This window comes from Gracilinanus agilis, chromosome 1, assembly GCF_016433145.1.
Source record: "Gracilinanus agilis isolate LMUSP501 chromosome 1, AgileGrace, whole genome shotgun sequence".
Taxonomy (NCBI): Eukaryota; Metazoa; Chordata; class Mammalia; order Didelphimorphia; family Didelphidae; genus Gracilinanus; species Gracilinanus agilis.
The window spans coordinates 636,598,087-636,618,230 of record NC_058130.1 but is presented as its reverse complement, the minus strand read 5'-3'; the positions used below and the strand labels follow the sequence as shown (position 1 = coordinate 636,618,230).

The window sequence follows — 20,144 nt, the reverse complement described above, 5'->3', positions numbered from 1 at the left end:
CAAATAGGGGTCAAATGACTTCAGGTTACACAGCTAGTAAGAATATGAATCTAGACTGGAACCCAGTTCTTCCTTGACTCCAGGCTTAACCTTCTATCTACTATATTATCTACAGGTCTCATAGAAGAGCTGCCTCATTGAAGAAGTATCTTGTTCAGAGTTATACAAATAATGCCAAAACCTGCACTTGAACCCAGGCCTTCTGACTTAGAGTCTAATGCTTTTTTTTTAGGCAAACAGAGTTAAGTGACTTGCCCAAAGTCACAGAGTAAGTGGCTGAGGCTGGATTCAAACTCAGATCTTCCTGACTCTTAAGTTCAGAATGATTTTAGGATGATTTGGGCTTTAGCCTAAGAAAGGGAAAGAACTAAACAAAGATTCATTGAATTAAGAACTGAATAAGACCTCTGATACCACCTCAGACATTTGTTTCTGTTGTCATTCATCCTTTGTTTTCAAAGAGGACCAATGACATCACGAAGGTGATGTGGAGACTTGCGTGTGAGTTGGATTTAAGTGAGGCAGAGTTGCACAAAGGTGTCAGCCTAATATCTCAGAAATCTTAGTATTGATTCTAAAACAGAAGGCAAGGGTTTAAAAAAAAGGAAAGAAAGAAAAATAATACTAAAATGAAGGGGTTGGTCTAGATGGCCTCTAAGGTCCCTTCCAGGGCAGATAGATTGCACAATGGATAGAGTGCTGGGCTTGGAGTCAGGATGATCTGAGTTCAAATCCAATCTCAACTACTTACTTGGAAGTCCAATGAAAATGATCACTCTGTGTCTGTTTCCTCATCCATAAAATAGCATTCTTTTCTACTCTAAACTCTATTATCCTACAATCTAAAGGAAATGGCTTAAGTGGTGATTTCCTATGTTCCTTTTAAACTCCTAAATCAATAATCCTTCATTTTACAGATGAGAAGACTAAGATTCAGAAAGAAGTGATTTGTCCAAGGACAAACAGTAAATTGGTGGCTGAGCCTGGACTAGAACAAGGTCTCGTGTCCCTATCCTAATGCTGTTTCTACCATCTCGAACTGCTCTTTAGATTATATTTAATAATGTAGGTGTTTGTCAGAGGAGTTTCCCAATTAATATGGTGAGCTATAGGATGGTGGGAGTGATGACTAAAGACATTTCTTTAGCTTCTAGTGAGGGTGACTTTGAGCCTTTCGAGGGTGAGTCTCACTGATTAAAGATGAATTGGTCATCTTTGACTCCTGTGTGTTAAACTAATGGACGAAGTTTTCCCTTTGTACTGACCTACAAAAGGGAGTCTTCAGTTGTCAAAATAGCTCTGCTTTCCCCTTTGGGGATTTTTCTTTCTTTTTTTCCTTTTTGAAAGGGTAGAACACAGAAGAATGGACCTAGGTCCTGGGTTCAAGGGTGGAGTTCTCATCCCCTAAAACCAATAATAACTGCCTTGCAACAGGATAGTTTGTTGCTTTCTAACTCATTCATACCATCTGGGAGTTCCTTGACTGCAAATTCCTGGCCACAGCTTTGAAGAGATAGTAAACCACTTTCTTAGTCTGAGAGATGGCAACCATGGAGAAAGAAATCATGTATTTGACCTCTAATTTCTCAGATAGAAAGGATGATTTCCTGTATTGGATGATCAAGAATTAAGGTTTCTAGCAAGAGAAGGGGGACTTCCTAGGAAGCATTAGTCTTATGGGTTGCCCCATGACAGCCCCAGGTTTTACAGTGTGGGAAAACCAGGGCTTTTACTGAGGGAAAGGTGATTCCTAGATATTGACAGCCTCCCGAAAAGAGAAGATGATCAAACATGTCCCCTCCCACCCAGGGCTAGAAGATCAAGGAATAAAAACAAAGACATGAACTTTGCCTTCCACTATTACCATGAGTCATTTGAATAGCTTAAGTCCAATTTGACAAGGGTTTGCCTCTTTAGTAAACCCAAGGGAAGGCCATGACCCATAAAAGAGTATCATAAAGTTGAATATCTGAATGGGGTTCTGGGGTAAAGTAGGACTCACAGGAATATCCAAGGGGTTGCTGTGCTAGTGAAAACAAGCTCATTTCCCTTCCAAGGAGAGTATTTACCTCAAGGTAATTAATTCTATAAGAACAAATCCATGGAGCGTTGGTTCTCTGGGGTAAAAGAGTAAGGCTGAATGTTCCCTTTATAGCAATCCAAAGGTTGTTTCCCTTCCAAGTAGAATCCGAACTACTGGGTAGTGATATTAGTATTAAGGACTTTAAGATTCCGGGGGAAGGTAGAAACTTACTGGAGAAGAGATTTTTATCATTTGTTCATGAATAGTTATGAGTCCTTCATATGCTATTTTTGAATTTTCTGTAATGTAGAATAAAGGCTGTCCTGTGCCTGATATACTCTATGCATTGTTAACTTAAATGCTTGTAAAGGATCTGGGGATTCTTTTTCCATAATTCTGTGGAGAACTGGATGTAAACTATATTTGAGCCACATTTTGAGATTTCAAAGAGGCTATTCTGGATGAGAACACAACAAACCAAAGAGAATGATTATGAGGAGATGTTCCCAATACTGAATCTTGTCAGTAAAATCTAGTTCTCAGTGCCTTGGGGCAAAGATTATACTGAAAACTATCACGTTCAAATATTTAATTATCACCAGAAACTCTAAATACAAAAATTTCCCCTTTAGCAGAGGACAAGTCCAAAAACTTTTTGACAGGACAACCTATGAATGTTATATTCTTGATAATAATAATAAATTTATGTGGCACTTTAAGATTTGCAAAGCACCATATATACAATGATAGAAATCTTTCCCCAAATCTCTGTTGCCCTTTTCAGTTTTTCTTTCCCTTTAAATGTGAGGTTTGCTCATGCTGACATATCACTTTTTGATGCCTTCCCAAATAACTTCTCTTTCCTTTCTGAGTCATTTTTTCCCCAGTTTCAGGCTATATAATTCTTATTAGGGTGCACTTGGGAGCCATATACAAAGTCTTCAATAGTATGTTACTTATTAATTTGTCATTTTGTTTCTAAGTATCTGCAACAGGTCAAACAAACTACAGCTGGACTGGGCTGCCAGCATCCTACAGTTGGAGGTCAAAATAATTAATGTAACTGGACTCTGTACAGCTTGGTTGTATTCAATGGCCAGAAGAAGGAAGAGGGAAAAAAAATGAATTCTAGCCAGGGTGTAAAAACCAAGCCTATGAGAGATGTTGCTTAAAATCCAGGGACTAGAACTGCTAAAAGACCCTTCCATGATGAACAAGAAGACAGTGATTTTTACAAGAAAAGATTAAAGGAGTGAAGTAAAGAAAGACTGGAGAATGAGAAATATTGTAGTATTCAGTGAACATATGCATACCAAAGAGAGAGAAGAACCTACCTAAAATGGTCCCGTCTAACGAGAAATGATGATTGGGTGGGAGTAGCTAAGAGAAACAAGATGAAACTGAGAAGAGGAAAATATGGGCTCCCTACCAGAAGAGTTCTGAAAGGAACAATGAATTGCACTGTAAGGCAGCCTGCCATAAGAAGTAGTGGGAGGAATGTTCATCTAAGGACTTTAAAATCAGGTTGGACCATGAACTCGAGAGTCAACTGTAAGGGAAATCCTGTTCAGTCTCAACAAAGTCCGGCAAGGAGCCACCGGCTCTTGGGGCTGCTTCCCATGGCCAAACCCTAATTCCCCCGAATCCTGTTGCCCGGGGTTCTGAAGAATCACAGAATTTCTTGGATCCAATTGTACTACTTGTCTATAAGGCTTCTTGTTCCTCTGGGAATATCCCTCACCTTGATGAATGGGATAAGAGTTTCTAGGTCTCTTAGGGGCTGCCAAGGACAGTCACCAGAAGTTGGGAAGTCAGGAAGATTTAAGATCAAGTCTGACTTTGGAGCCTGGCTGTGTGATGCTGGCAAATCATTTTAACTCAATTTCCCTCAGTTTCCTCATCTGTAAAATGAGCTAGAGAAGGAAGTGACAAACCACTGCAGTATCTTTGCCAAGAAAACCTCAAATGGGAAAATGAAGAGTTGGACAGAAAGGAAAAATGACTGAATAACAACAGCAGAGAGCCATGGGCAGGACCCCCATACACAGGGTCAGACCAGTGAGTACTCTGACCCATTTGGTCAGAATCAGCTATTTCTGGAGAAAGCCAACTTTTCCACAGCTTCCTTCCTGTTGACTTTGAATAACTGAGTTTAGCAAATTAAGAAGCATGGTTTGTCAGCCTCAGACACTTGCTAGCTCTGTGATCCTGGGTAAGTCACTTAACCTCGTTTGCCTAGCCTAAAGTTGTTACTAAGACAGAAAAGAAGGGTTTAAAAAAAAAAAAGTTGTGGGGCAGCTAGGTAGCTCAGTGGATTGAGAGCCAGGCCTAGAGACAGGAGGTCCTAGGTTCAAATCCGGCCTCAGACACTTCCCAGCTGTGTGACCCTGGGCAAGTCACTTGACCCCCATTGCCTACCCTTACCAATCTTCCACCTATGGGTCAATACACAGAAGTTAAGGGTTTAAAATTTAAAAAAAAAAAAGTTGAAGAAGCATTTTTGTCTCTGATCCCTGAGTTTTTGACTCCTGTGGATTAATTCTAATATTTCATTTTGTTTTGAGACTTATTAGCAATACTAACATGCTCTGGGGACCACATGAACACAATCCTTGATTTTCAGGGACAGCCTCACATTTAGCAAATATTTTGAAGACCAGCAAAATCCTGAATGTTTTAAGGAGTTTCGAGTTCTATTGACAAAAGATAGTGCTGAATTATCCCATAGCCACACCAGGCTATGCTCAGGGCTTTCCAAATTTAGTAGAAATGAAGGCCCTACTGAGCAAAAGTTCTGTTAAACAGTTTAGGTATTTCTTATTTTTTTTTCTTTTCTAAATCCTTATCATCTGTCTTAGAATCAAAACTAAATATCGGTTCCAAGACAGAAGAACAGTAAGGGCTAGGAAATGGGGGTAAAGTGACTTGCCCAGGGTCACACCGTCAGGAAGTATCTGAGGCCAGATTCAAAGCCCAGACCTCCCATTTTCCAGCCTGGCTTTCAATCTTCTGAATCCCCCGGCTGCCCCTAACTGGTATAGATTCCAAACTGTTTGCTTACCTGTTGTTTCTAGATTAATGAAAGTAGAGAGTTGCACAAAAAGTATTTTTGAAACTCTTATTATGTGTCAGGCACTATACCAAATAAGGTGAAAATGAAAGAAAGAAAGGTTAAAACAAACAAACAAACAAACAAACAAAAAACCTAGTCCTTGGGGTAGCACAGTGGATAGAATGTCAGGCCTGGAGCTGAGAGGACTTGGGTTCCAATCTAGCTTCAGATTCTTTCTAGCTATGTGACCCTGGGCAGGTCACTTAACCCCAAATGCCCAAGTACTTGCTGCTCTTCTGTCTTAGGACTAAGACAGAAAGTAAGGGTTAAAAAAAACAAACCCTGGTCCTTTCTTTCAAGGATCCTAAGTCCTAATGGGGAAGACAGCCTATAAACAATTAGATACATATAGAGAGAGTATGTAGAAGTTAATATATTGGGGGAAGACACCAATAATAATGCGAAAGAGGAAAGTTCTCTTGTAGAAAGTGTAATTTGAATGGAGTCTTAAAGAAAACCAGGGAAAGTAAGAAAAACCAGGGAAGCAGGGGACAGGTGTATGTGAGGAATAATGAGACCAGTGTAGATGGATGGATCATAGAGTTTTTGAAGGAAAGGAAGGAAACAAGTTATGAAGAGGACCCTACAGGGGAACAGATGACCTCTGGGAAAGCTTTTGACTTGGAGATTGTGGCTATTTGGATCAACTGGGGTTATTTAGTTAGTATAGGAGGCAATTTTGCTACTTAGGAAAAAATGACTTTGTCTTGGCTTTGTTGAGATTTTTAATTTCATTTAATAATTATCAAATTTCTTTAGCATTTCTTTCTGAGTTCCACATCTGATACGATGGAACGATAAAGCCAACCAACACAGGAACCTAATCTGAAAGTATATTAAATTATCATGTATTATTATTCATTATTATTACTATTGCTGACATCCATGTCAACTCCAAGCATGGCAAAGTACTTTGCATCCATGATCTCACTTAAGTCTGTAAGCCACATTAATGCCTTTGGAATCTGTAGGTCTGGAAGCAAGCTTTTTACCGAATTAGTCAGTCCTCTCATCTCTTCAAAGATGAGAGCTTTTCTTAACCTAGAGTTGTTGCTGTTGTTCAGTCTTTTCTTTGTGTCCAACTCTTTGTGACCCTATTGGGGGTTTTCTTTGCAAAGATGCTAAAGTAGTTTACCATTTCCTCCTTCAGCTCATTTTATAGATGAGGAAATTGAGGGTAACAGATTTAAGGGGCTTGCCCAGAGTCACACCACTAGTAATTGTCTGAAGCCAGATTTGAACTCAGGAAGAGGAGTTTTCCTGACTCCATGCCTGGCACTCTCTGCACTGTGCCATCTTGCTGCCCCAATAAACAAAAGTTCAAAGCAACCAAAAGTTTGCAGTTGAAGTTAGAGGGCACATTTCATTTTTCTTCCCATCCAGCTTTCAGACAGAGACAGCACTGGGACATGGCCACTGACTGATCCATTAAACAGAGGGAATAAAGTCACTGGCCAACTGAAAAGAGAAAGATGTAATCTCAGTTTCTGAGGCTTTGCAAACTAAGCCTCTCTACCATGCTTAGCCATCAGAACTTGGATGACAAGTACAAGAAAATCACCAGCATTCCCCATGCCAAAAGCTAAAAGTGCAGATTACAAAAGTGAGACTGAGTGATGATTTTTTATAAATCCCTTGAGAGATAGCGATGCCTGATTTGTAGATATTCAGTCCATGCATTCAGAAACAGAGATCACAACCTGGTTCAAATGGGGGCTACTTCCTTGCTTGATCAAGAGGACTAGGGTACTACTGAATATTCCAAAGGATTGTGGGGAATAACTAAAATGCTTTGACCAAATCAAGTGCTAGAGGGGGCTGCCTCCTATCACCTCCAAAAGAAGATGAGGCTTCCTTTCAGATCTGCAAAGTCTACAAGGACCAATGTGGTCCACAGGCTCCTGTTATATAATGGATGCAACACACTTGGGCAACCCTAAAGTTGACGCTGATGTCAATAATAATAATAATGATCTTAATAACATAATAATTACTATGATTACCATGGGCAACAGATCTGTAAGTAGTATCCTTTGTGCGTCTGGGAGCAAGGAGCAGAAAACAACCAACAAGCATTTATTATATAATGTGCCGAGACCTGTGTTAGGTATTGAGTATGTCAAAGACAAAAATGAAATAAATATTCCCTGCTCTTAAGGAGTTTCCATTCTAACATAACATATGATGTGTTTCATTCCCCTTTGAATACATCAAAGATTGAGAGATTGAGGATTAAGTTTTTGATATGTGCTTTATCTCTCTCTCTATGCTCTGGAACTCCAGGTTTTTAAATAACAAATTTCCCTTCATTTTTGGTCTCTTTTTCTTATAATCTTATGAAGGAAAGAAGGAAATATGGAAGGAAGGAAGGAAGGAATGAAGGAAGGAAGGAAGGAAGGAAGGAAGGAAGGAAGGAAGGAAGGAAGGAAGGAAGGAAGGAAGGAAAGAAGGAAGGAAGGAAGGAAGAGAATAAAAAGAAGAAAGGAAGGAAGGAAGAGAAGGAATAGACTTGAAGAAATATTGGTTATGAAAACTCTGAACTTTAAAGTTTACTTTAAGTCAAATGGTGTTGTTTTGGGGGCTCTCCCAATATAATTCATAATATAAGAATGAATATTCTTATCCCTCACATTTTATTAGGGATAAATTTTAAGCAAGATGTTGATTTTCTTGCAGAAGCCTAGCCTAAGAATGAAATGCTATTTTCACTGGGACAGAAAGACTGGTTACTATGTACAGTATTATAGTGTGATTTGGTTTTCCCTGGGATGTTATGAAGTTTCTCTGCAGTATTTGAAATGAACAGGGTGTGACTGTGTTATGAATGATAAATCCAAGGATGATAAATTACAGTTCAGCAACAGCTGAATGTAAGGGTGGGAAGTGTTCTTCAGAAGTCTTTCTACAGTCACTGCTGGATTTTAGACAGACAAGGTCTGCCCCTGAAAAGATTCTGACTTTGTATAATCAGATCAACTTTCTTGCCTTGACCACTATAGCAATGACAAGTAATGCCTTTTAACAGATCAATATATACTCCTCCTTCCCTCTCCTCTTGCCTTTTAAGGGGCCCACCTTCTACTAACTTCAACCCTGAGAGAAACTTTAGCAGCTAATCTGTGCAGTCCCAGAAGAAGAAGACCTAGCCCAGTGTCAGTTTATGTTTTCCAGCTGCAACTAGGCTCTGGCTGCTGCCCAGGAATCTTATCCATCCCTCATCTACTCCCTGACTCATACCCTACAGTGATGGGTTCAAACCTTTTCTTTCCTTAAATTCATGCATTTTGACTTTTCTGCTGCATTTAGAATTACTGATCCTCCCTACCCTACTAAACATATCTCCCTTCTTGAAATCCTCCCCTTCCTTGGCTTCTCTCATATATTATTACCTTATTACCATTCCAGCTCTCCTTTTTCTGACTCCTCTCCTCATTTCCACCCTCTGACCATGAGTATCTAGTAAGACTCAACCTCTGGTCCATTGCCCTTTTCTCTCTACCCTCACACCTTCCAGAGAGTTCCTTTGCTCTTAGAACTTTATCTATATCTCCTGTGCTAATAACTTATAAATCTCAGCCAGCAATCCAGATACAAAAATTAAAGACTTTGGGACAATTAAGAATACATCTAAAGGGGCAGCTGGGTAGCTCAGTGGATTAAGAGTCAGGCCTAGAGAGGGGAGGTCCTAGGTTCAAATCTGGTCTCAGACACTTCCCAGCTTTGTGACCCTGGGCAAGTCACTTAACCCCCATTGCCCACCCTTACCATCTTCCACCTAAGAGCCAATACATAGAAGTTAAGGGTTTAAAAAAAAAAGAATACATCTAAGCAAGGTTCAGAAGACTGCATCTATCTCAGAAGGCTGATTAAAGTGTTTTAAACTGAAAAGTGAGAGAAAAGGAGAAAGGGATATAGATCTTAGATTCTAAAATAATAGTTACTAAACCAGACACCCCAGAAGTCAGTATGTATGACAGAAAGAATAATAATAGCTAACATTGATATTATGCTTTCAGGTTTGCAAAGTACTTTAAGATCATTATCTCACATTAGCCTAACAAAACCCTGAGAGGTAGGAGTTCTTATTATTCCCATTTTATAGATAAGGAAGCTGAGACAGACAGGTTAAGTTATTTGTTCAGGGACACGCAGCTAGAAACTATTTACAGCAAGACGAACATAGACCTTGACTCTGGGTCCAGCATTCTATCCACTATGCAACCTAGCTAACTAGAAAAGCTACAATATATGTGATGGCTTGTCAGGGGGAAATGATGTTGAAGTACAATGGAAATGATACTCATGGGCTCACTTGGCTATGAGCAAATGGACAGCGTATGGCTAATAAACCAATAAGCAGAGATTGTATCAAGAGGTGATCAATAAATGCAGAGTTACTACTCTGAATGTAACTCATGTCTGGCACATGGCAAAGGAAAGGTACATCTAATTCAAGAAGTGCAGGTAAGATGGGTAGGTAGAACTCCTCATCAAGAAGACATTCACCTGTGTAGAAATCCACAAACCTAAGGAGAAGGCATGGAAGAGAACAGTTAGATGAGGATTAAAGGAAAGAGAAAGAGAGATGAGATATGGTGGTGGGAGGCCACCTAGAAGAACAAGAGGATGACTTCCTGATATAAAGCATGAAACTGGGGCAAAAGCAGAGTATGGTTATGACAGGGAACTTCCAACTACAGTCATCCCTTGCTATATTGCAGTTTAAAAAAAAATCTAATTAAGTATCATGGAGTTTTCAATATATGGTGGGATTTTGCTGGTGAATACCATACTGTGCACAATGGAAATGCAGTAGACCACTACCACTTGCGTAAGTTTGCCAATATGAGATTGTACATGGCACACTATTGGCTAATGGAATGAAAGGCGACCAACCACAGCGCTGTGTTCTGTACCCTGGGTACTGATTGGCTCAGTGTTTATAAGAGTGTGGGAAAGGTTAATAAGAGTGTAGAAAAAGTTTATAGGAGAGTGGGAAGGGTTTATAAAGCCTTAAAATATATAAATAATAAAATAAATATAATGCCACTATTTCACAGATTTTCACCTATCACAGGGGTCTCTGGAATGTAACTCTCACAATAGGTGAGGGATCCCTGTATTGTTACATCAATTAGTTTCTCTTTGTTAAAAGAACAATTGATGATTTTCTTCCTTCCTTTCTACCTACCTTCTTTTCTTCCTTTTCCCCTTTTCTTCCTTTCTCTCTTTTTGCTTTTTTCCCCTTTCTTCCCTCCCCTTTCTTTTCTTTTCTTCTTTCTTTTTTTCTCCTTCCTTCCTTCTCCTTATATTTATTCTGTACATACATATATGTACTTGTCTCTCCCCATTATAATGTAAGCTCCTGTTGAGTAAAGATTATTTCATTCTTTACTTTGTAGCTCTAGAGTTCCAGTACCTGGCACACAGTAAGCACTTAATAAATGTTTACTGAGTGATTGCCTTCTTAATAATGTCATCATTCAGAAGGTAGAGGTAGTGATAAAGGAAAGAGACTGTGTAGATTTGATTCTAATCAATAAAGAACTGGTAAGTGAAATAGAGGTGATAGTATCTTAGGGAAGCAGTTACCATGCAACCTAAAAGCTTGTAACAGAGAAGAGGGATAAGGATCTAGCCTGACATGTAAACGAATTAGACTTGCTCTTCTTGGCCTCAGTTAAAAGAATTAAGGCCAACAGATGGTAATACGGGCACAAATTTTAACTTACCATAAGGAAAGATTTCTTTAAAATGATAGAGGACTTCAACTATCACTATATCAATTAGAGTTCTCTGCTAAAAAGTAGAACAACTGATGATTTCCTTCCTCCCTTCCTTCCTTCTCTTTATTTCTTTCTTCATCTAAAAATGGTACTCAAGTAGGTAATAGGTTCCTTGTTATTTGACTTTTTCAGGCAAAACCTAGGCTATCATTTACTGGAGCTGCTGAAGATTGGATTTGTGTTTAAGGGAGGGTTTGGACTGAAAGAACTCCCAAGGTTCTTTCCAGTCTTACCAAGTAAGAGACAAATGGGCATGAAAGAGTAGTTACTAAGAGAACTTAGTGAGATGGAGAGCATTGTGAAATGTAAAATGGATAATTTTGAGTACACTAAATTGAAAGGTTTTTGTACAAATAAAAGTTGCCAAGATTCGAAGGAGAGTAGAAAATTGGGAGAAAAGTGTATAGACAGCCTCTCATAGAGACAGAGATCTTATATCTAAAGTATATAAAAACTTTCACAAATTTATTAGAATAAAAGTCATCCCCCAATTGATAAATGAGCAAAAGATATGAACAGACAATTTTCAAATGAAGAAATCAACACTATATATAGGTATATGAAAAAATACTCCAAATCACTACTGACTAGAGAAATGCAAACCAAAATGATTCTGAGAAATCTGCGATATACTATTGATGGAGCTGTGACTTGATCCAACCATTTTCGAGAGCAAATTGGAATCACCTAGAGTCATAAAACCGTGTATCCCCTTTAACCCAGCATTGCTGGGTCTGTTTCCCAAGGAGATCAAGAGAAAAGGAAAAGAACCATATGATCTAAAATATTTATAGCAGCTCTCTTTGTGATAGCAAAGAATTGAAAGCTGAGGGAATGTCCATCAATTGGGAAATAGCTAAACACCCCATGGTATACAGGATTACTACTGTGACATAAGAAATGATGAGCAGACAGATTTTTTTTAAAACTTTGAAAGAACTACATGGAGACATGAACAGTGAAATGACTAGAAGAAAGAGAGCATTATACACATAGCTACAGAAGTCATACTAGAAGAATAAGTTGTGAATGTTGCCTCCAGAGAAGGAACTGAAAGATGAAAACATGAAAGAATTAATTTGTATGAACACGTTCTCCTGAAAGATACCTTCTGTGATGCAGGGAGGGTTGGGAAGAACTGGGACTTGTGGATGCCAAGGTAAGGGTTAAGAAGATCACAGTCAGATCATCAGTATTTGCAGGTTCTTTTGGCCTGTTATTATGGACTGATGATCTGACTGTGATCTTCTTAACCCTTACCTTGGCATCATTGCTAGAACATGTAACTATCAAGGAAACACTGAATTTTTGTCAGAAGCTCATTCTGAGAAAGAATGATATCCACATCAAGAGAAAGAACTGTGGGAGTAGAAACACAGAAGAAAAACAGATGACTTATCATTTGTTTATATGGATGTATGATTGGAGGTTTTGGTTTTAAAAGATTGCTCTAATGCAAAAATGAAGATTTTGGAAATAGGTATGTGATAACATTTGTACAACCCCATGAAAGTGCTTATTGGATGCAGGAGCGGGGAGGGAAGAGGGGAAGGAAAGAAAATGAAAATATTTTTAAAATTTTAAATTAAGAAAAAAAAGAACTAGGGATCTAGTTTCCACTAATTAAATTAATAATGTGAGTAGCTAGGGAGGAACTGGGGGCTCAGACTATAGTAAGTAACTATGTTTGAATATTAGTATTTGTCATCGAGGCTTCCCCTGTCTTCATTTCCAACTACAAAGGGAAGAAGACAATGTTGCTTGACAATCTCAATTTAATTTTTCATCTGTGTTCTAGCCCTAACTGCCTCAGTATATTTCATTTTACCATAGAACTGGGAGCTTAGAAAAGACATTAGTGATTGTCTAGTCTATCTCCTTCAATTTATTTATTTATTACTTATTTCCCTTTTTTATTTTAAAAAGATCGAGACCTTTCTCTAACACATACTGACTGTAAGACTTTGGGAAAGTCACTGAGTACCTCTCAGAGCCCTAGGTAATTCTGTAAGTCTCTAAGTTTCAGAAAAGGTACCAAATTTACCTTGGTTGAAAAAATTTCCTATACACCAATGAAACTTCATGTCCAGTCCCTATCATTTAGCTGTTAAGAAATCAACAAAAATGAACATTCCCATATATTTTACAGATAGGAAACTGGTACCTAAAGGGTCCCATAAATATAAAGAAACAGGATTTGAACCCTGGTCTCCTGACTCTAAATGTACTCTCTCATCAAACTTAATATAGAAAGAGCGATGAATTTGAAGTCCAGATTCCTACCTTTGCCATTTAATAGTTGTGTGACCTTGGACAATTTACAATTCCTCTAAGCCTTAGTTTCTTCATCTGTAAAATGAGGGAGGCTGGGCTAGATGACCTTCAAAGTCCCTTCTCACTCTAGATTATAAATCTATGATCTGAAATCAAACCCATCTTGTTAGACAGATGACCTGGAGGCAGAAATTCCAACTGTGAAGAAGTACTATCATAGGCTGTGGAAGATTGGCCTCACCATGAGTCTGTTCTTGAGCTTGTTCTTTCATGCCCAAGGACCTTTGGCATTTCCACTGAATTCCTGAATGTGGGAAGTTGTTTTGGGGAGTGGAGACTTGCTTTCCGGGAACACAGACTAAGACCCCATTCATAAATGTCAAGAAATGTTAATAACCAGCAACCTGGTCAGAAATCCTGCTGGAAACGGCAAAATATAATCCATAGCATATGGCTGTTAATCCCCTAATCTGGCCAATCCTTTTAATCACATGATTATATCAATAAATTTCAATTCAGTGTATAAAAACATTACATTATATTTATAGCTATATGTTAGATTTCAGGAAGTACAGAAATTCACCTGAACAATAAAAATAACTCCTTCATAGCAATAATGGGCTTTCTGAAACCTCCATGTAATGCCACTCACTTTTGCCAAGTATTCAGAGCTCAAATATATACAGCATTTTATGGTTACGAAGCATTTTACAAATAATGTCATCTGATTCTTGAAGAGTAAATAGAATGATTATTCTTTTCCCCATTGTACAAATGAGAAAATAGATTCAGAGAGACAGAGTATGTATTATTGCATAAAACAAAGTGAATATGAAGAATTTCAGGGAAAATGGGAAGATTTAGATGAACTGATGCAGAGTGAAATAAGCAGAACCAGAAACACATTATTGCTGTTGTTGTTTCACTCCTGCTGACTATTATCTCATTTTGGGATTTTCTTGGTAAGGATACTGGAGTGCTTTGCCATTTCTTTTCCTAGCTCATTTTACAAATGAGGAACTGAGTCAGATGGAGTTATTAAAGGTTAAGTGACCTGCCCAGGACCACACAAGCTAGTAAGTGCCTGAGACATTTTATCTAGGGTCAATATCATAACAAAATGTACGAAGAAGCTCCATTCTGGTTGAAGGAGGATCCAGGGAGAGATTTTGGGTTGAATCTCATTGCTAGTACTTATTGGCTATGTGGCCAAGAGCAAGTCAATTAATCTCTTTGCCTGCAGAGTAGAGATAATAATACCCACAATACTCATCTCAGAAGGGATAACTTATTTTGGGAAGTGCTATATAACTGTAAAGCAATCTGGTCTAGTGGACAGAAGGTAGTCTTGAGGGCAAAAAGAACTGGGTTCAAGTCCTAATTGACTGGTGAGGGGAGTTACTACACTGGAATTTTTCTATCTGGATTATAAACTCATGGGTTAATAAATTTAAGCTGGAAAAGACTTCAAACTTCAACTAGTTCAATCCCCCTTTTTTTATAACAGAGGAGACCGAGAGTTAGGGAATTTAAGTGATCTGCCTAAGGTCACACAGCTAGTAAGTGTCAGAGGTGAGATGTGCAGCTAGGTCCCTTGATTTCAGTGGCATTGCTCTATCTACCATACCATGCTGTGTTGGAAACACATGTCTGGAATCCCTCAAAATGGAGCTGTCAGCTATTGTTACTTCTAACTAAAAAAAAAAAAAAATGCCCGCCTTGTTTGTTCCTATGTGTTCTTTGCAAATGCCAGCTGCAAGTTATCACTGGAACTTTGACCAACATCCAGAAGCTATTAAAATCCTGAAATAAGTTAAGAGGAAATAAAAAGAAAAGAATGAATAATAGCCTTAATATTGCAGATTAATTACTCATAATTATGATCATTCTGCTTGATTTTAAACTCTAATCAAAAGTAAATCCTTCTGCGTTTTGCTTTTATATGCTGTAAAGTAAATGAGATGCATATCAGAACATGCTGTAAACATGGTGAGAGCAATTTCTAGCCATCCCCTTTGAACCTGAGGACCAGCCTGTGGAACATTTGGAAGGCATCAGACACAAAGAGAGGGGAAATAAACAGGCCTAGGGAACAAGACCCATCCTTTTCTCAGGCTTGAAGCATCAGAGGTAAAGATAATACCTACAAAGGTAATCATTGCCTGGCGATTTCAGAACTTAGAACAGTGCCTGGCATATTGTGTGTGTGTTAATTATTAATTAGTTAATAATTAAAAAATAATTATTGATTGGTTGGTGGCTTGTCCCTCTTTGCCCTCAGTTTCATTCAGAATAAACAAAGTAAAAAAAAGAGGGGGTCATGGGGGGGAGTGGGAAATGACAATAGTAAAATCTGAGTTTTTAAAAATCTTCCATTCCTAAAAACAGAGATACCTACATCTCAGCTCTCCATGAATCAATTCCCAAATTTTTGTTATTATAGGTATTCTTTGTAGCCAAAGATCTGGGGTTTGCTTTTGGATGGCATGGTAGATTTTGTGTAATGGAAAAATCTCTGGATATGGGTTTTTAACAATCATTAATATTTATATAGTGTTTTGAAGTTTGCAAGATATTTAACAGACGTTATTTCATTGGAGTCACAACAAACAGCTCTGTGAGATCAGTATCATAATATTCGTACTTAACCCATATTACAGCCCAACTTTACCAATAAGAAAACCATGTTTCAGAGAGGTTACACCCATTGCTAAGAGTCTCCTAGTTAGAAGGTGTTATCTAGGTCTTTGTAGGGCAGCTACGTGGCACCGGGGATAGAGCTCCAGGCCAAAAGTAAAAAAGACTCATCTACCTGAGTTTAAATCTGGTCTCAGCCACTTTCTAACTGTCAGACCTGAGCAAATCACTTAAATTTGCCTCAGTTTCCTCATCTGTAAAATGAACTGAAAAAGGAAATGGCAAACTACTCCTATATCTTTGCCAAGAAAACCCCAAATGGGGTCACGAAGAGTCAGACAGGACTGAAACAACTGAACAATACTGATTCCAAATTGTCAATTAAATAAACCAAGTCCGCAAGCATTTTTTAAGCACTTATTCTGTGCCAGGCACTGTGATAAACAATGGTGATTCATAGAAAGACCAAAACCTGGTCCCTGCCCTCAAAGAGCTTATATTCTAATGGGAGAGACAACCTCCAAAAAATGTATATAGGGTAAGTTATATCTAATTGATAGCAGGAAGGCACTAGCATTAAGGTGTTCAGGAAAGACTCCTTGTGGAAAGCAAGATCTAATCTGTGACTTAAAGGGAGGCAGAGATGAGGAGGATGAGAATTTTAGCCTTAGGGGATAGCCAGAAAAATAAAATGCTTCCTTGGCAAATGGAATGTCTCCTATAAGGAGCAGCAAGGGGGGTCAGTATCCTTGGATCAGAGAATGTAGGAGGGGGAAGGAAAAGGAAGGAAATATTAAGGCTGGAGAGGATTGGAAAGGTACAAAGTTTACAAAGGGCTTTAAGAAGCTGAACAAAGGATATATATAGATCTGAGTTCAAATTTGACCTCAGACACATAATAGATTTGTGACCCTGAGAAAGTCACTTAACATCTATCAGCCTCAGTTTCCTTATCTGCAAAATGGGGACAATAATAGCACTAAGAGAATATTTTGTAAAGCATTTTGCAAATTTTAAAATGCTACATGAATGTTAGTTATTCTTATTAGACATAAAATTCTTAAGATTAATCAAAGTCTTATGTTGCATATTTAGCTTGGAACAAAGTAACAAGACTATAGTTTAGATTTCAAATTAAAAAATGTAATGTATTCCAGATTCATTGTTATTGTCATCCACCATTCTAACCATATCAACAATTTGTGAGAGTCCTTCCTTCATAATAAACATTCAACAAAGTAATAAAACTTTCCTTTTTTGAGTTGTTATCCCTGGTTTTGCTTTCACAAAGCAGTTTTAAAGATAATTTTATTTTTTCCTCAATTACATGAAAAAAAACATTTTAAAAATCTTTTTTTAAAAAAGTTTGAGCCAAATTCTTACTTTTCTTCCCTTCTTCCCTCCCCTCCCCTATCTCTGACATTGATTTTATGTGTTTCGACAAGTATTTGTTAACCACCTTCTCCGTGGATGGCACTGTGCTGAGCATTGTGTACAGAAAGATAATATTACAAACAGTTCCTGCCCTCAAGAAATTTACATTCCAGTTAATTGCCCTTTCTATTGTTTTTTTTGTTCCTTGTAATATTCAATTCAACAAATATTTATTAAGCACTTTGTAGGTACTAGGGCTGAAAAAAGGTTAGTTGGAGGGTGTGAGAGTTAACTGGATATTTTAATGTAATAAACAAATTTTTAAAAAAAGAAATATTCACTGCCTTCAAGGAGTTTACAGTCTAGTAAGAGCTAGTGTTCTAGCTAGATTCAAGTGACCAGAAGAGGAAGAAGTTAATAACTTACCAAGTAAAGTAGTCTGGGGATGGGCTAGGGCATTTCTTCCTCTTGACAATGGCCATTGGGGGTGCCTTTCCCTGGCCTCAGCAGTGAAAAGCAAGAATTGTCCAAAGAACAAAAGACAGCAGCCCAGCACCATTTTCTCCATTTCAAGAAGAGTCAAATGGACAACCACCAAGGCGAGCCTGTAATAAATGAAAAAAAGCTGATTTTTCTGAGTATATAATTGGTATGCGTTGTAATCCTGCCAACTCTTAATTATTCCTCTTTACATACATGCCTTGGGTACTTAAAAAAAACTCTTTGTGTGTTGGGCCAACAAAGAAAGTCTAAGAGCTTTAGATGAAGTAATCCTTAATCCTCATTGATGATGGTCTTCTAGGATCCTTTAAGCCTGGTAGATGTAGGCAGGTGACCTTCATAGCTAAAATTTTTCCCACTTAATTAATCCTTCAGTAACAAGAAAATTACATGAAAAAATTATTTCTATTTTTGCTGGTGCATTTGTGGATAGAGCTGACCTCTAGGACCTTTCCCATTGCCATCTCAAGCAGAAATGCTGAAAATTCTTTGAAAAAAAAGTTTTGTTGAGTGGACCATTATCAAATAGCACAAAAGACTTGGATTTACTTAAGTTAAAGCTCTTTAAGTCTTAGACCTGAATAGAGAATGGCTGTTTGTACCTTTTAAGAAGACAGTTTTCCTTCCTTTTGAATGTTTCTGACTAGGCTACTTATCAATTACAAGATTACCAAAAAATAAGTATAAAGACTGGCCTGGATTTAGTATCTTTCAAAATGGTTTTACCAGAGAAGCTGCTAGAATAGTTATCTCATTGTTGAGATCAAATCTTAGCTCTCCTACTTAGTAGCTAGATTAGACTTCTTGGAATGGGAAGCAAGAGGTACTGGGCAACATGGAGGATCATACCAATGTTAGTTAGGTAGAGGAAAAATCAATCAATCAACAATATTTATTCATTGACTACTAACATGCATAGGTCCCAGGGTTCTTGTTAAAGCTTTTTAGTCATGCCCAAACTCTTTGTGATCCTATTTGGAGTTTTTCTGCAAAGATACTGGAATGGTCTGCCATTTCCTTTACAGATAAGGATACTGAGATAAACAGAGTTAAATGACTTGCCTAGGGCTACACAGCTAGTGTCTGGGACCAGATTTGAACTCAGGAAAATGAGTCTTTCTGATTCCAGTTCCAGCCCTCTATTGACTGAGCCACCTAGCTGCCTCCAAGGCAAACACTGGACTTGCACAGGATCATTCAGCTAGTCAGTATTTGAGGCCACATTTGAACTCAGGTCTTTCTGACCTCAGACCTGGAGTTCTATTGACTGCAGCCACCTACCTGCCCTGGTGACCCAAAATGAAATAATGAAACAATCCCTATTTAGAAGGAGTTTGTATTTGTTATAAAAAGTACTAAGGTAATCTGTGTGGGTCTCGAAGGCAATTTGGGTGTGAGGAAGGATAAAAGAATATAGGTGATTATAAAAAAAAGTTTCTATTAGCCACCTTGCATTACATATTCTAGTTGAGAATTCAACAAGGGCATATAAAAATGTTCAATGGAATATATAATAAATATATATATATAAATGTATACAAAAGAAAGCCTGATGGGGGGGGCAGCTGGGTAGCTCAGTGGAGTGAGAGTCAGGCCTAGAGACAGGAGGTCCTAGGTTCATACCCGGCCTCAGCCACTTCCCAGCTGTGTGACCCTGGGCAAGTCACTTGACCCCCATTGCCCACCCTTACCACTCTGCCACCTATGAGACAATACACCAAAGTACAAGGGTTAAAAAAAAAAAAAAAGAAAGAAAGCCTGATGAATAATAAGACCTTCACCCTACTAATTCAGAGATCAGAATTATATGAACAAAGAACTAGACTGGACTGAAGTTCGCCTCTATATTACTGATTGGAAAAAAAAAGGTTCTGGTAAGAAAATTAGTTATTTGAGTATGATACCTGGGGATTCCTTTGCATAGAAACCTCTAGAAAACTGCTCCAGCTTCAAGGCATTTTGAGGGGTCAGTAAATATTCAAAACCATGGTTCAAGAGCCCCTCAGAGATGGATTTTCTTGGACATTAAGTTTAGCAGAAATGACATAGACTCACACCTAGCAGATTGGCTAAAATGATAGAAGGGGAGAGTAATGAATGTTGGAGGAGATGTGGCAAAATTGGGACATTAATGCATTGCTGGTGGAGTTGTGAAATGATCCAACCATTCTGGAAGGCAATTTGGAACTATGCTCAAAGGGCTATAAAAGAATGCCTGCCCTTTGATCCAGCCATACCATTGCTGGGTTTGTACCCCAAAGAGATCATAGATAAACAGACTTGTACAAAAATATTTATAGCTGCACTTTTTGTGGTGGCAAAAAACTGGAAAATGAGAGTATGCCCTTCAATTGGGGAATGGCTGAACAAATTGTGGTATATGCTCATGATGGAATGCTATTGTGCTCAAAGGAATAATAAATTGGAGGAATTCCAT

The 20,144-nt window shown here is 38.2% G+C and overlaps 1 protein-coding gene across 1 annotated transcript in view; it reads right to left on the bottom strand.

Annotated features, from left to right (window-relative positions):
• MATN2 (matrilin 2) overlaps nt 1-17,774 on the bottom strand; it is a 198,920-nt gene extending 181,146 nt beyond the window's left edge. Inside the window, exon 1 of the mRNA XM_044683928.1 lies at nt 17,633-17,774. Within this exon, the coding sequence (XP_044539863.1) occupies nt 17,633-17,774 (142 nt within the window). The remainder of the gene's footprint in view (nt 1-17,632) is intronic.
• Between the last annotated feature and the right edge of the window lie 2,370 nt (nt 17,775-20,144).